The sequence below is a fragment of the Orcinus orca genome, chromosome 20 (assembly GCF_937001465.1).
Source record: "Orcinus orca chromosome 20, mOrcOrc1.1, whole genome shotgun sequence".
Taxonomy (NCBI): Eukaryota; Metazoa; Chordata; class Mammalia; order Artiodactyla; family Delphinidae; genus Orcinus; species Orcinus orca.
The window spans coordinates 45,056,620-45,073,952 of record NC_064578.1 but is presented as its reverse complement, the minus strand read 5'-3'; the positions used below and the strand labels follow the sequence as shown (position 1 = coordinate 45,073,952).

At 39.6% G+C, this 17,333-nt stretch overlaps 1 protein-coding gene, 1 long non-coding RNA gene and 1 pseudogene across 7 annotated transcripts in view; 1 reads left to right on the top strand and 2 right to left on the bottom strand.

Annotated features, from left to right (window-relative positions):
* LOC117198228 (uncharacterized) overlaps positions 1-7,041 on the bottom strand; it is a 39,014-nt gene extending 31,973 nt beyond the window's left edge. For 3 of the 6 annotated variants that reach the window (XR_004479284.2, XR_007474180.1, XR_004479283.2), the window contains exons 1-2: positions 6,820-7,041; positions 5,238-5,291 (exon numbers count right to left, since the gene is read on the bottom strand). This is a non-coding gene — a long non-coding RNA (uncharacterized LOC117198228). Of the gene's footprint in view, positions 1-5,237 lie in introns of all 6 variants that reach the window. The other 3 variants (XR_007474178.1, XR_007474179.1, XR_007474177.1) reach the window with 1 other exon arrangement.
* Positions 2,044-2,765, bottom strand: LOC101273997 (glycine cleavage system H protein, mitochondrial-like; annotated as a pseudogene).
* A 5,757-nt stretch (positions 7,042-12,798) lies between the features above and the next one.
* LOC101274725 (60S ribosomal protein L35a-like) lies at positions 12,799-13,235 on the top strand. The gene has a single exon (XM_033413768.2). It carries the CDS (start codon positions 12,864-12,866, stop codon positions 13,203-13,205), a length of 342 nt encoding a protein of 113 aa, XP_033269659.2. The 5' UTR covers positions 12,799-12,863; the 3' UTR covers positions 13,206-13,235.
* The last annotated feature ends 4,098 nt before the right edge of the window (positions 13,236-17,333 follow it).

Below are 17,333 nucleotides of genomic sequence, written 5' to 3'. Positions count from 1 at the left end.
ACACAAATTAATGAAAGATATTCTACGTTCATGGATCAGAAGAATTAATATTGTTAAAATGTCCGTACTACCCAAAGCTATCTATAGATTCAATGCAATCCCTATCAAAATTCCACTGGCATTTTCACAGAAATAGAAAAAACAATTCTAAAATAGGTATGGAACCCAAAAGACCTTGAATAGCCGAAACAATCTTGAAAAAGGAGAACAAAGCTGGAGACATCACATGTCCTGATTTCAAACTATACTACATAGCTAGTCAAAACAGTTTAATACTGACATAACAACAGACACATAGACCAACAGAATAGAATTAAGAGCTCTGAAATAAACTCACAAATATTCAGTCAACTGATAGTTGACAAAGGAGCCAAAAATACACAATAGGGAAAGGAAGCCTCCTCAATAAATGGTGCTGGGAAAACTGGATATATTCACATGCAAGAGGATGAAACTGGACCCGTATCTTACACCACTAACAAAAATTAAGTCTCAAATTCATTGAATTAGAGACTTAAATGTAAGACCTGAAAACATAAAACTACTAGGAGAAAACACTGGGAAAACTGGTGTTGGCAATGATACACACACACACATACACACACATGCACACATACATATAGGCTGCACTGCACAGCTTGCAGGATCTTAGTTCCCCAACCAGGAATCGAACCCAGGCCCCCAGGAGTGGAAGTGGGGAGTCCTAACCACTGGACTGCCAGGGAATTCCCTTGGCAATGATATTTTGGACATGACACCAAAAGCACAGGCCACAGCAGAAAAAATAAACAAGTAGGACTCCATCAGACTAAAAAACTTCTGCACAGCAAAAGAAACCATTAACAAAATAAAAAGGCAGGCTTCAGAATGGAAGAAAATATTTGCAAACCATACATGTGATAAGGGATTAATAACTCAAACATATAAGAAGCACATACAACTCAAGAGAAAAAAATCTGATTAAAAAATGGGCAGAAGGGACTTCCCTTCCAGTGGTTAAGACTCTGTGCTTCCACTGCAGGGGGCATGGGTTCAATCCCTGGCTGGGGAACTAAGATTCCCACATGCTGCACAGCACAGCCAAAACATAAATAAATAAAAGGCAGAAGACCTAAATAGACATTTTCCCAAAGACATACAAATGGTCAACAGGTATGTGAAAAGATGCTTGACATCACTAATCAGGGAAATGCAAATCAAAACCACAATGAGATATCACCTCACACCCGTTAGAAATGTCTATCCCTAGGAAGACAAGATAACAAGTGTTGTCAAGGATGTGGAGAAACGGATGCCCTTGTACACTGTTGGTAGAAATGTAAATTTGTGCAGCCATTATAGAAAACTGTATGGCAGTTCCTCAAAAACTTAAAAATAGAACAATCAAATGATCCAGCAATCCCACTTCTGGGTATATACACAAAGGAAATGAAATCACTATCTCAAAGAGATTTATTTGTACCCCCACGTTCACTGCAGCATTGTTTTTTTATTAAGAAGTTGAATATTTTATTATTAAACTGTTTCTTATTTTCCTGCAAGGCTGTTGCTTCACTGTATAGAAGTAGCACAAGCAAACACAGTATACTGCAAAATTAAGATAGTAATGTTCTTCACTGGACACTATACAACTAACAAACTTTTCTCCACTGCCATTAATTTCCAGTGGGAAGTTCATTGAGTATTTTGACCCAAATCCAGGGATGGCTGTAAGCAAGTTACAATATTATACAAGGTTAAGATAACAATGTTATCCTTGAATTACATAATTTTTATAACTAGTTTTACCACAGATAATTTCAGGAATTCTAAATATTATAACTGGAGATTAGCCTAAAAATTATAGGGTGTTGAGGGGCTTCCCTGGTGGCGCAGTGGTTGAGAGCCGATGCAGGGGGCACCGGTTCGTGCCCCGGTCTGGGAGGATCCCACGTGCTGCGGAGCGGCTGGGCCCGTGAGCCATGGCCGCTGAGCCTGCACGTCCACAGCCTGTGCTCCACAACGGGAGAGGCCACAGCAGTAAGAGGCCCGTGTACCGCAAAAAAAAAAAAAATTATAGGGTGTTATGAAAAAGATGGGGTGTTTATCTGAAGTCATTAGGCAGTTAAGGGGTATTTTCTTCAGGCAACATTGTTGCAAGTAGTTTCTTTTGCTAAAAGGTTCTTTTTAAAAATCTATCCACCATTAATTTAAGACAACTATGCTAGATTAAGTTGTTTCAAACTAGTTTATTTAGGGGTTCCATTTTCACTCCTCAATAGATTTTATGTATTGCTCATATGCTTCTTCACTCATTAGTTCATCCAGTTCTGAAGGGTTACTGAGTGTCATCTTGATCTGCCAACCATCTTCATAACAAGATTTGTTGACAAGTCCTGGATTTTCTGCTAGAGCTTCATTAATTTCAGTTACTTCTCCTGATAGAGGAGAATAGTTCGCTAGCAGCTTTCACACTTTCCAAAGCACCGAATTCCTCGTTTGTTCAATTTTGTCCCAACTTCAGGCAGACTACAGTAAACAACATCTCCCAAAGCTTCCTGTGCAAAATTGCTGATTCCCACTGTTCCAACACCTTTTTCTATTATTACCCATTCATGTTTGTCTGTGAATTTACGACCCGACAGCAGAGCGGGTCCGGTGCGCAGCGCCCTGACGGCGCCCGCCCGCAGTCCCCAGGGCCGCAGCGGGCAGGGCGCGTTGGGCGCAGAGACGGCGCACAGGCTGTAGACCACGGGCCGCACACTCCGCACCGCTCGCAATGCCATGTTCGCAGGGGTGCTCACTGTAGCATTATTTACAATAGCCAAAACATGCAACCAGCTTGTCTGCCCACCAATAAATGGATAAAGAAAATGGGTTAAATGTACATGTGATAGGTGCATACAACACATTTTCTTTATATATAGATATAAACACACACAATGGAATATTAGCCCCAAAAAAGAAGGAAATCCTGTCGTTTGGGACAACATGAATGAACCTTGAAAGCATTACAGTAAGTGAAATAAGTCAGAAAAAGACAAATACTGTACGACCTCACTTATATGTGGAGTCTAAGAAAACCAAACTCGTTGAAACAAAAAGTGGATGGAGTCTGCCAGGTGCTAGGGCACTGGGGAAATGGGAAGATGTTGGTTAAAGGGTACAGACTTCCAGTTAGAAGATCTAACTGGGGATCTAATGTCCAGCTTGGTGACTATAGTTAACAATTCTGTATTGTACACTTGAAAGTTGCTAAAAGAGTAGATTTTAAACGTTCTCACCACACATACACGCACAGAGCTAACTATGTAGTAATCATTTCACCATGTATACATTTACCAAATCTTCACACTGTACACCATAAACTTACACAATGTTATATACCAAGTATATCTCAATAAATGTGTGTGGGGGGAAATCAAGGATTCAGTTTTTGCCTGGAATCCCATAAAGGAAGGTAAATGGCATAGAGTTAAATGCCACTCTACAGGACTTTGGCATTTGCTTCATTTTCTTACCTACAAGTGCCAAGAAATTTAAGTTTACGCTGTCATTGTTCCTGATCTGCAGAAAGCTGAGGGGGAACGACCCAGAATTACCACATCATAACAGGCAATGTTTTCTGAGCTTTTAGTATGTGCCGGGGCTATTCTAAGGACTTTACATTATTAACTCATCTAACCCTCATAATAATGCTACACGGTAGGTATTTTCCAGTTAAGAAACGATGGCATAGCCACCTTGGAAGAAAGTTTGGTGGTTTTTTACAAAACTAAACATACTCTTTCTTACCATACAACCCAGTAATAAAGATCTTTGGTATTTACCCTAAGTAGATGAAAACATATTCACACAAAAACCTGCACACAGATGTTTACAGCAGCTTTCTTATAATTGCCAAAACTTAGAAACAACCAAGATGACTTTCAGTAGGTGAATGGATAAACTGTGGTCCCTCCAGACAATGGACTATTATTCAGTGCTAAAAAAGAAATAAGCCATCAAGCCATGAAAACACATGAAGGAGACTTAAATGCACAGTACTAAGTGAAAGAAGCTGATCTGAAGAGGTTACATACTGTCTGCTTCCAACTATATGACATTCTGGAAAAAGGAAATCCATGGAGGCAATAAAAAGATCAGTGTTTGTGGGGGGTGGGTGGAGATGAATCAGCAGAGCACAGAGGACTTTTCAGGTAATGAAAACACTCTATGACGTTGGAATGATGGATATATGTCATTATACATTTGTCCCAAACCACAGAATGTACAACACTAAGGTACAACAGTAAGGTAAATTACGGACTTTGGGTGACTTATGCGTTGATGTAGGTTCATCCTTGGTTAAAAAAAAAAAAAAGGTACCACTCTGGTGGGGGTTATTAATAATGGGGTAAGCTATGTATGTATTGGGACGGGGGATATATAGGAATGTCGGTACTTTCCTCTCAATTTTGTTGTAAACCTAAAACTGCTCTTAAAAAAAAATAGTCTTTACAAAGTATTTTGGAAAAAAAAAAGAAACTATGGCAAGGAGAGGTTGAATAAACTACCCAAGCAGCTCACACACCTAGCAAGCGTTAGAGCTAGGATTTTAACCCAGGTATTAGACCCACACTCTTAGCCATTATACCATACTGCTCACACATCACACAAAAATGTGACCTGAAACAAAGTTATGCTGACAAACCAGGAAGCAGACCTGGCCAGTACTACAAAAAATACCATTAGGTATCCTGGAGTAGAGTGGTGGTGGGATCTACACCCTAGTTGAAACAGACCTCTCAAACCACCAATTACATTTGTACTCTTAAAAGTTTCACGAAGCAAGGTCCTTGTCACTGATTGAAATGAGTCAAACCATCTCCTACCCTATTTGCTTTTGATCTCAAGCCTTTGTAGAAGATTAAGAATATCCAGTGTGTGATTCCAAGCAGGTATATTCTCTTCATTAATAAATCACTGTCTAAAATAATAGTCTATTATCCTCCAGAGTTGCATTTCTACAGCCTAAGAAATGTTTAATAAAAGAGAGTCAACAGGAAGAATTAAATTATTTGCAAAATGCAAATAATTAACCAGAAGGACATCTGGGTGCACTGGGGAATGGGATCTATCCCCAGGACCTGTGACTTTCCCTGTGGAAGGAAGACTTAAGGGTAAATCAATGAAAGTGTTTCAGGAGGACACCAGATGTTTCCACATACTGAAAAACGAAATGCATTTCATGGAACAAAGAGGGAGCACAAACTCACCTTGAATTTGATTTTTTGATGTACAGCAGCAATTCTCTCCTTCTCACGTGACTTCTGTGGAGAATGGCAGTAGCCAGGGAAAGGGTTGCCTGAGATATCTGGTCTTTTTGAAGATTGGTCAAAACCCAGTCTCCACTACCATCTCTGCCCCTCACTTTCACATGCACGCAAAGAAAGTAGAAGACTAGAATGTCTGGGTTCACAGCTCTGGATACGCTGCAGTTCTGACACTGCAGCTGGTCACCCCTGAGGCCGTTCACTGCCTTCGTTTCTCCAGAAATGTCCTATGGGTCCTTCTGAGATAGGCTGGGACCTGGGACCCTCTACCAGAGTGCGTGCACCTGGACAGACATCTCCTTGAGCAACGGAATACAATGAAACTATAAGGGACTAAAAATAACTGCACACACACGCAGTTGGGGCAATTATGAACAAAAATACAAAAAGCCACAAACCAACTGCCGTTTCTGAGGGGCTGGGAGCAAAAGCGTGGTACACAGCACCACCAAGGGGGTGGGCTGACCACCTAGGCTACGCCTCCTACCCAACCCATGGATCTGCTCCCATTGTTACCCCATTTAAGGACCAAAGCAGCTCCTCTCAGGGAGTGAGCAAGGGTGCCTGTTCCTCGTCTTTGCTCCCTTGTGCTACAGCACGAGCCCCAATGATTTGACCTCCTCTCTACTGCGCTTCTCCTCATTAGGGAGGACACCCACACCCTTTCTCTCCGGGTGCGTATCTCTATCTTGCTTCTGTCTTAAATAAACTGTTTCTCCGTGTGCTCTCTCACTTGTTGTGTTGTGTCTCTAACAATAAACTTTGTACCTGTTTTTGCAGTTTCTGCCTCCTTGAGAAATTCATTTTTCAAATGAGGCAAGAGCCAGGGGAACTTTGCTTCTAGCCCCTAGCCTTTGGTGGTCTAGCACCTAGGATTCCTGGTTTTCTTTTGGGCTACCCAGGTCCAAATCCTGGGCAGGGAACTAAAATCTCACTTCAAGCCACTGCTCACTGCTGTCTGAGATCAAGACCAGAATGGCTACACCATGCTAGTTTATCAAGGGGCAACACCTGCCCCAGTGATGGTTGTTAACCAAAGGGGCAATGAGGGACACACTCTTCTACTGGTTTCCCTGGAAACTAATGAGCCCACCTGACATCAATTCCCCAATAATTGGTAACCTCCTCCTCCTTCTCCTCTCCCAGAGGAAGACTACTGCCTGTGTCCTGCCTGATGTCTGCCATACACAGTGGGGTATCACCCCAGGGCCTTTGCTTCAGAGCTGAAAGATTTCCTATCCAATAAACCCTTGATGTCTCTACCGCTGTCTCCATGCTCTTTCTTGCAACCCGCTGCTGGGCAACTACAAGGCTTGCAGACCTGCAGGGTGCAGCCTAACACAAGGTCAACCCGCACCAACCTGGTGGAACCCTGGGGGGAAACATAGAGCGGCAGAAGACTCTAGACCCCAAATGCCCTAAACCCTCTGCTTCCCATGCGCAGTCGGGTCTCCAGAGTGCCGCCTGTCCCCTCCCAAACATAGGTGTCCGAGAAAAGCTGCGGCTGCACGGGTTCCCATCTCACCACACTCCAATGGAATAGGCATAGGAGAACAGCTCTTTCCCAAGGCTGTGACGCTGGGGCTCTGGGAAGTGCCTGTCTCTGTCAGACGCAAGTCCCACGCCTCCTCCAAGCGTGTAGGAGGCGGTGAAAGGCCGAGGAGGCTCCAGGAAACCTCAGACCCCTGAACATGAACCCTCGAACTACAGGCTGAGACTGACTCCGGCCTGCTACCCTGCGGGAAGTGTCTTGGCCTCTGGCTTTTTTTTCATTGGTTATCGTCTCCGCGACCCGCCCCTCCCGGAGATTGCCGGGAATTCTCCGCACAGTCACTAGTGCGCAGGCGCAAAGAGGAGTGCGTGTGCTCCTTCGCTTCTTCTAGAGGGAGCTGTTGGGTTTGGAACGCGGCGGTAAAACCTGGTAGGGGCCAGGATTCCGGAGCCGGCTGGATGCCTGTGTGCCTGAGTGTGTAATCTGGACAGCGTTGTGTCTGTGCGTGGGGCTGTTCTTGCGTGTAATTATTTGGATGGGGTACTGCGATGACTCCGCAGAGAATGGACGATTATGCCCAGCTCTGAAGCCGGAAGTCTGCGCGGTTGGTTAGTGAAGTGCGTGAGATTGTGTGTATCCGTGAATGTGGCTGTGCTCCGCAGTGTATCATTTCTGGAATGGTTTTGATAGGCCAACGCCTCTGGTTATGGTTTTCCACAGGGTCTGCGCTTGTGCATCGCTGTTTCTGTGTATGAGGCTGGATGTGTGGCATTTTGATTAATTACATGGTGGTTAGGTGTGCCTTCATTATTATGACTGGCACTTAATTAAGTAAAATAATTTCAGGCATAAATACTGGGGGGAAAAGGAGACAAAATTATCTCCTTTATTATGATAGGATCATAATAATGTATTCCTGGACCCATACCAAAATGTAGAAATGAGGACTACATAGTAACATGAAGGGGAGTAAAAATTATATATTTGTATAGGAGCCCAATAACGTCCTTAGTCACTCTTAGGTAATAAAAAATTCCTTTTACCACTGTTCGTTAAAAGATCAGTCTTGGGCTTCCCTGGTGGCGCAGTGGTTAAGAATCCACCTGTCAATGCAGGCGACCTGGGTTTGAGCCCTGGTCCGGGAAGATCCCACATGCTGCGTAGCAACTAAGCCTGTGTGCCATAACTACTGAGCCCACATGCCACAACTACTGAAGCTCACGAGGCTAGAGCCTGAGTTCCGCAACAAGAGAATCTACTGCAATGAGAAGCCCATGTACTGCAACGAACAGTAGCCTCCACTCGCTGCAACTAGAGAAAGACGCGCACAGCAACGAAGACCCAATGCAGCCAAAAATAAGTAAATAAATTTATTTTAAAAAACAGTCTCATTTTAGTGGTTAAAATAATTAAAATGTCCTGTTTAATGATCAAAACTTCAAACCTCATTTAAAACAAGACCCTCCCACCCTGTCCTCTCCCTTTACCACTTCCAAATATGACTATATCACAGTTATTGGTTAAAGCAGTATTTGGTATTTATATACTGATTATATATTTTTGTGCTTCAGAGCCAAGTATATTTTTTACACAATTTTTTTTATTGTGGATTTAGCTGACTTGGTTTATATGTATATGTACTTGCTCCTATTGCTACACTTTTCTAAATGTTCCCCCCACCCCTCCAAAGTGTCAAACTCTAAGCAATGATTTTTCCAAATGTTCAAACTTATCTGATACTTCTTCTCCCCCTTGCCGAATCTCTTTCACAGCCATCATCTTGTAGCTCCAGTCTGGACTGCAGGGTTTCTGTAAGACTTCCCTTCTCCCTTTTCCGGAATTGAATTCCTATGTTCCAAGTCTTGTTAATTTTGTATGTTTCTCATTTTTGCTGATTGCCTCTCTCCAACAACTTCATTCAAATGCATGCCTTTGAGGTAAATGTTTAAGTTCTTACTGTCTGAAAATACCTTTATTGCAATCTCACTTATTCCCTGTGGTGAGAATTCTACTATAAATTAGAATTTGAAGGCATAACATCAGATAAAATCTTACAGTAGCTAATGTTGCTTTTGTAAAGGCTTGTCATCTGTTTTCTATTTCTTTGTGCGTAATCTGTGTTCCCAACCCTCCTGGAACATTTAGGGTGATATATATCACACAATGTACTAAAATTTTGTAATTTTGTTCCTTGGTGTGGATCTTTAAATTTATTTTTAAATTTATTTTTGGCTGTGTCGGGTCTTAGTTGCAACATGCAGGATCTTTCCATGTGGCATATGGGCTTCTCTCTAGTTGTGGCACGTGGGCTCCAGAGCATGCAGGCTCTCTAGCTGAGGCGCATGGGCTCAGTAGTTTTGGCATGCGGTCTTAGTTGCCCCGCAGCATGTGGGATCTTAGTTCGCTGATCAGGGATCGAACCAGCGTCCTGCTGCATTGGAAGGCGGATTCTTTACTACTGGACCACCAGGGAAATCCCTCTTTAAAATTTTTTAACGCTGGGTGTCAGGTGGATATTTTCATTCTAGAGACTCATGTACTTCTGGGCTGGAAAATTTTTCTGTATTTTCTTTCTTTCCTTCTTTCCTCGCTCTCACTGGAATTATTTGAAGGAACTTACATGGCTTAAGCTTCTAAATGTTTTCTTCCTATTTTCTCTGTCTTTTTACTCAACTCTAGGAATTTTATCTTCTACTTCTATTTAATTTTTAATAAGTCATATTTTTAATTTCCTAGAGCTCTCTCATGGTTTTTTTCTATATAGTATACTGTTCTTTAGGAATGCAATATCTTCTCTGATATTTATGAAATTATATATTAATGTTATATATAGTATATATATTATATTCATTATATTTGATTCATAATTATATGAATAATATATAATTATATTATGCATGTGATAGGTAGGATAGTCAATTATGTAAATATTATTTATTTAAAGTTCTCTTAGCTACATGTATTGTCTTTGTTATGACCAAATTCCCTTTTCCTGTTTGAATTGTTCTCTGTCTTTCATTTAGGTACTTTTCTCAACCACGTGGTAATCCTTACTTTGAGTCATGAGTTAGAGCCTGCCGACTGATGGATTTCAGAAGCAATCTTTTCTCTGGGACACCCCCAGAATTCTATTCTCTTTGCTCTTTAGTTTCTCCTTAGAGGACTCCTCCAGTTTCCTGCCTGTGAAGGTTATGTGTTGAGTTGCTGGAGACTGGTACCAGGATAGGGAAAGAAGCTTAAGAAGATTTCAGACTGTGGTTATTACTCATTCTAACTGTGTCTGTCTGCCCTTCTTTGTGCATCCTCTACATCTTCTCAAAATCAATTTATCCAGAGATCAAATGTACTTTTTAGACAAGGGAGAAAAGTTAACTGTAGAGGGGGAAGATCAGGGCAATGAGTTTGTGTATAAATTTTCAACCAGTCCTCTACTTCCAGATCCATACCTCACCAAGGTCCTTTTCTGTGGAACCTGGGCCCTTCAGGGAATTTGTAAATTGGTCATAAGCTCTTTCATACCAGAGTTCCTTGAATTTTCTTATTTTTTGTAGTTTTGTCTTCACATTTGTTATTGTCATTGTTATTTTCATCTCTTTTTGGATAGTGATGGGAAATAAATGCATGTGACCTACTCACTGTATGTAAGCAAAAGTCTACCCTTGCTCTTTTCAAATGACAAGATTTTGGTCATTTTTTAAAAAACTAGTTTTGGTTGTACAGTTGACCCTTGAAATACACTGGGGTTGGGGCCCTGACCCTCTGTGCAATTTGTGTATAACTTTACAGTGGGTCTTCCATATTCATATCCTAGGTCCCACATCTGAGGATTCAACCAACTGCAAATAATGTAGTACTATAGCACGTATTTATTGAAAAAAATCCATGTATAAGTGGACCTGCACAGTTCAAATCTGTGTTGTTCAAGGGTCAACTGTATTTTTTTTTTAATTTTCTATGTCATTATTTTCTAGTTTTATCTTCATCAAGTTCTCCTGAATACATTCTCTGGGTTTATATTCTTGCTTCTTGTATTCCTTTAATTCTTTGGGTTGTGTCAGAGAATTCCTTGGCTTGAATTCAGTAATACAATTGTTCAGCTATTTCATATTTTCATCCTGTTTCATTTTGAGCCTATTTATTAACTTAGAATTCCACACACAAGCATATATATATATGAACATAAGTACAGCTGAATGAATGAAAATAAATTCTGTGGGCCTACCACTCAGCTTAAGAAAAAGTTATTATCAATTCCTTTGAAGTATCCTAAATATTTATTTATTTATTACTTAGGCTGCTCTGGGTCTTAGTTGCGACACGCAGGATCTTCGTTGCCACGTGCATGATCTTTAGTAGTGGCATGTGGGATCTTTTAGTTGTGGCATGTGGACTTCTTAGTTGTGGCATGCAGACTCTCAGTTGCAGCATGCAGTCTCTTAGTTGTGGCATGCATGCAGGATCTATTTCCCCAACAATTGATCGAACCTGGGCCCCCTGCATTGGGAACTCAAAGTCTTACCCACTGGAGCACCAGGGAAGTCCCTGAAGTGTCCTAGATGCTCCTCCCCCATCTCCCATAAAGTTAACCATCACCTGAATTTAGTCATTCCCATGGTTTTCTTTATAGATTTGCCATACATGTACATATCCCCAAATAACATATTGTTTAGATTTGCATGTGTTTTGAAATTTAGTGAAATGACATTCTATGTATTGTCACTTAAAAAAAAACTCAACATTTTGTTCTGGGAATTTGTTCATTTTCTCAATGTTGGGCAGCACTCTACTGTGTACATCTGCCAAATTTTATTTATATAGTCTCTTTAAATTTTTCTTTTTTTTCGTGAAGCGTTCCATATTTTTTGTTATACGGCAGAAACTAACACAACATTGTAAAGCAATTTATACTCCAATAAAGATGTTAAAAAAAAAAAGAATAGCTTCCATTTACTGAGAACTTTCCATCAGAGGGATGTTACTCACTTGGAATCTGAGGCTCAGAGAAGGTACCAAACCACACAGCAAGTAGGTATTTATCTCTTGCACCCCATTCTCAAACACACAATTAGCCTGGCTAAATATTAGTGGTTAATATTTCTGACCCTTCACCCTCAAGAATGCGAAATAAAGGATGTGTCCTGTGGACATGTGCTCTTTTAAACACTTGTTTGAATGACCTTTTCTAATCCAGCACCTACTCCCTCCTATTTCAAGTGGTGCTGTTTTGAACATTTCTGTAGACCTTTAAAAGTCTGTGTAAGATTAACTCTAAAGTATAATACTTACAGGTGGACTTGCTTTGTTCTAGGGCATGTGCTTCCCAGCTTCTCTAGGTGATGTCAAAGAGTTTCCAGAATCATTTCAATTGACACTTACTGCCACATAGTTGAGAGTTGTTCCACATCCTTGACAACACTTGTAACACTTTAAAACTTTTTTTGCCAATCAGCTACTGAGATAATATCTCATTGTGGGATAATTTTTAGAATTCTACTCTAAAAACAAAGATTGACAGAACTAAAATGGAGAAAAAGATACAGCCACTTTAATAAATAAATGATTTTAACACACAAGTCCTATTAACTCATATATAAATAGTCCCAAAACAATCAGTAACAATATGAGAATGACACAATTAGCCAACTTAACAAATACAGAATACAACACCTAGCAATGACAGAATATATATTCATTTCAAGTGAACATGGATCATTTAGCAAAATAGTCTATACACTGGGCCATAAAGCAGATTTAATACATTTCATAGGATTGAAATCATGTGCAGTATGTTGTGTGATCACAATGGAATTAAACTAAAAATCAACAACAATAACAAAACAAAATATTGAAAAATTCCCAAGTTATCTGAACTTAAGCAATATAATTCTATAAAATCAATGGGTCAAATAATAAGGCAGAATAGAAATTTTAAAATATTTTGACCTTAATAATAATGAAAAAAACCCAAAACACTTGGGCTTTTTCAACCATCTTGGACCCTGTGGAGGTGTGTGGAGCTCCCGCAGCTGAACTTTGGGGGCAAATAAGTGGGGCCTGTTGGGAAGAGGACTTCTAAAATGACAGATATGTCTGAAAGGCTATGGTCCAAGGCCACTTTTTCTGGCTATCGGTGGGGTCTGTGGAACCAGAGGGAGCACACAGCTCTCCTGAAAGTTGAAGGTATATATGCTCAAGATGAAACTGAGTTCTATCTAGGCAAGAGATGTACTTATGTGTACAAAGCAAAGAACAACACAGTAACTACTTATGGAAAGCCTAACAAAACCAGAGTAATCTGGGGAAAGATAATGGGTGTTCATGGAAACAGTGGCATGGTTCATGCCAAATTCCAAAGCAATCTTCTTGCTAAGGCCATTGGACACAGAATCCGTGTGATGCTGTACCTTTCAAGGATTTAAACTTATTGAAAAGTAAATAAATAAAAGTGTAGGATTTGTTCTCTTGTAAAAAAAAAACACTTGGGTTGCAGTAAAAGCAGTAATTTGAGGCATGTTTCTAGCTCTAAATGCATATATCAAAAAGTAAAAAATATTGAATATGAATGGTATAAGCCTCCACTGTAAGAAACTAAAAGAAAGAACATCAATTTAAACCCAAAGAAGGTATTTAAAAGGAAGTAATAAAGATAAGTTTGATATCACTAAAATAGAAAACAAAGTAGTAATAGAGAAAATAAACTAAGCCAAAAACCAGTTCTTTGAAAGTTTTACAAAATTGATAAGCCTTAGCAAGACTGACCAAGAAAGAGGAAAATAACCCTACAAATATCAGGTATGGAAAAAGATTTTATAGGTTTTGAAGGATAAATAAGAAGGCATTAGGGACAACTTTATACCAATAAATTTGACAACTTCAAATAATGGAAAATTCCTCTAAAAATATAACTTACCAAAATGACATGAGAAAAAATATAAAATTTGAGTAATTCCATTAAGAAAAATAAATGTTTAATTATAAATTTCCCCACAAGGAAAACTCTACTCCTGAACATTTTCACTGGTGAATTCTTCCAAATATTTGATGGAATACAAAATATCAATCATGTACAAATTCATAAAAACTCTCAACAAAAGTGGTATAGAAGAAAATTGCCTTTTATCAATCTGATAAAGAGCATCTTTAAATAACCTACAGATAACATACTTGCTGGATTCTTCAAGAGAGCAAAACAAGGAAATCTACTACCAATACGCACATTCAACCTCATACTGGAGGCCCAAGCTAGTGCAATAAACAGGAAAGAAGGAAAAGGTATAAAGATTGGAAAAGAAGAAATATAACAATATTTGCAGATGACATAATTTGTATGTAGAAAATTCAAAAGAATTATAAAAGTAGTTGAATAAATAAATTTAGCATGATTACTGGATATGTGACTATAAAAACATAAATTATGTCCATATATACTAGCTTCAAGTAATTAAACAGTAAAATTTTAAAACAAAATACTTACCATAGCAAACAACAACACAAAAATAACAAAAAGGCACAAAAATCCTCAACAAAATACTAACAAACTGAATCCAGTAGAAAATTTTTTAAAAACATTTATACACCATGACCAAATGGTATTTATGCCAGGAATGTAAGGTTGGTATAACATGCAAAAATCAGGGACTTCCCTGGTGGCACAGTGGTTAAGAATCTTCCTGCCAACACAGGGGACACAGGTTCGATCCCTGTTCCAGGAAGATCCCATATGCCTTGGAGCAACTAAGCCCGTGCACCACAACTACTGAGCCTGTGCTCTAGAGCACACAAGCCACAACTACTGAAGCCCGCACACCCTAGAGCCCGCGCCACAGCTACTGAAGCCTGTGCACCGCAGCTACTGGGCACGCGTGCTGCAACTACTAAAGCCTGCGCACCTAGAGCCCGTGCTCTGCAACAAGATAAACCACTGCAATGAGAAGCCCGTGCACCACAACAAAGAGTAGCCCCCACTCGCCGCAACTGGAGAAAGCCCACACGCGGCAATGAAGACCGAATGCAGCCAAAAAAACCCAAAAAGGGCTTTCCTGGTGGCTCAGTGGTTGAGAGTCTGCCTGCCGATGCAGGGGATACAGGTTCATGCCCCGGTCTGGGAGGGTCCCACATGCCACGGAGCAGCTGGGCCTGTACTGGCACAAAACCAGAAATATAAATCAATGGAACAGGATAGAAAGCCCAGAGATAAACGCACACACATATGGTCATCTTATTTTTGATAAAGGAGGCAATAATATAACAATGGAGAAAAGACAGCCTCTTCAATAAGTGGTGCTGGGAAAACTGGACAGGTACATGTAAAAGAATGAAATTAGAACACTCCCTAACACCATACACAAAAATAAACTCAAAATGGATTAAACACCTAAATGTAAGGCCAGACACTATAAAACTCTTAGAGGAAAACATAGGCAGAACACTCTATGACATAAATCACAGCAACATCCTTTTTGACCCACCTCCTAGAGAAATGGAAATAAAAACAAAAATAAACAAATGGGACCTAATGAAACTTAAAAGCTTTTGCACAACAAAGGAAACCATAAACAAGACGAAACACTGAGAATGGGAGAAAATATTTGCAAATGAAGCAACTGACAAAGGATCAACCTCCAAAATTTCCAAGCAGCTCATGAAACTCACTATCAAAAAAAGAAACAACCCAATCCAAAAATGGGCAGAAGACCTAAATAGACATCTCTTCAAAGAAGGTATACAGATTACCAACAAACACATGATGCTCAACATCACTAATCATTAGAGAAACGCAAATCAAAACTACAGTGAGGTATCCCCTCATACCAGTCAGAATGGCCATCATCAAAAAATCTAGAAATAATAAATGCTGGATAGGGTGTGGAGAAAAGGGAACCCTCTTGAACTGTTGGTGGGAATGTAAATTGATACAGCCACTATGGAGAACAGTATGGAGGTTCCTTAGAAAACTACAAATAGAACTACCATATGACCCAGCAATCCCACTACTGGACATACATACACCCTGAGAGAACCATAATTCAAAAAGAGTCATGTACCCCAATGTTCATTGCAGCACTATTTAAAATAGCCAGGACATGGAAGCAACCTAAGTGTCCATCGACAGATGAATAGATAAAGAAGATGTGGCACATATATACAATGGCATATTAGTCATCCATAAAAAGAAACGTAATTGGGTTATTTGTAGTGAGGTGGATGGACCTAGAGTCTGTCATACAGACTGAAGTAAGTCAGAAAGAGAAAAACAAATACCGTATGCTAACACATATATGTGGAATCTAAAAAAAAAAAAAATGGTTCTGAAGAACCTAGGGGCAGGACAGGAATAAAGATGCACACGTAGAGAATGGACTTGAGGACACGGGGGGGGAAGGGTAAGCTGGGATGAAGTGAGAGAGTGGCATGGACTTATAAATACTACCAAATGTAAAATATATAGCTAGTGGGAAGCAGCTGCATAGCACAGGAAGATCAGCTTGGTGCTTTGTGACCACATAGAGGGGTGGGATAGGTAGGGTGAGAGGGAGATGCAAGAGGGAGGAGATATGGGGATATATGTATATGTATAGCTGATTTACTTTGTTATAAAGCAGAAACTAACACACCATTGTAAAGCAATTATACTCCAATAAAGATGTTAAAAAAAAAGATTTCATTATCAGAGTGAAAGGCAAGCCATATCCTGGGAAAGATATCTACAATAAATATATCCTACAAAAGGCCTCATATCCCAGCATATACAAATAGCTATAAATAAATAGAAAAAAAACCCCACAAACTGACTCTAATGAAATGGTCAAGAGTTAAACAGGCAGTTCAACAGAGAGGTTATCCAAATGGTTGATATATGAAAGGATGCTAAAGTGAGTATTAATCAGGGAAATGCAGATTAAAATCACACTGAGATACTACTACCCACCTACTAGCATTGTAAAAATTTAAAAAGACTAACAATACCAAGTGTTCAAGAGGATATGGAGCAACTGGAATCCTTTACATTGCTGACGTATGTGTAAACTAACACAAAGACTTTGGGAAATCGTTTGACAGTACCTACACATATAAATGTAGACCTACTTTATGATCCAACTATTCCACTCTTGCATTCCTAATAGAAATGAATGCTATGTCTACCAAAAAATATTTTAAGATTGATCATGGCAGATTTATTCATAGTAAGAAAAAACTGGAAATCACACAAATGTCTGTTAATATAGAATGAATAAATCATAGTAAGAATTGAAAAACTGCAGCCTACGGACAAAATATGACCTTTCACCTATTTTTGTATGGCCAATGACCTAAAAAAGGTTTTGCATTTTTAATGATGTAAAAAAAATAAGAATAGCGTTTTGCAACATGTAAGAATTATATGAAATTCAAATTTCAGTATCTGTAAAGTTTTACCAGAATATAGCCACACTCATTTGTTTACATGTTGTCTATGGTTGTTTTCATGCTACACTGGCAGAGTTGAGCAGTTGTGACAGAGAACATCTGGCACACAAAACCTAAAATATTTACTAGCTGGCTACAGG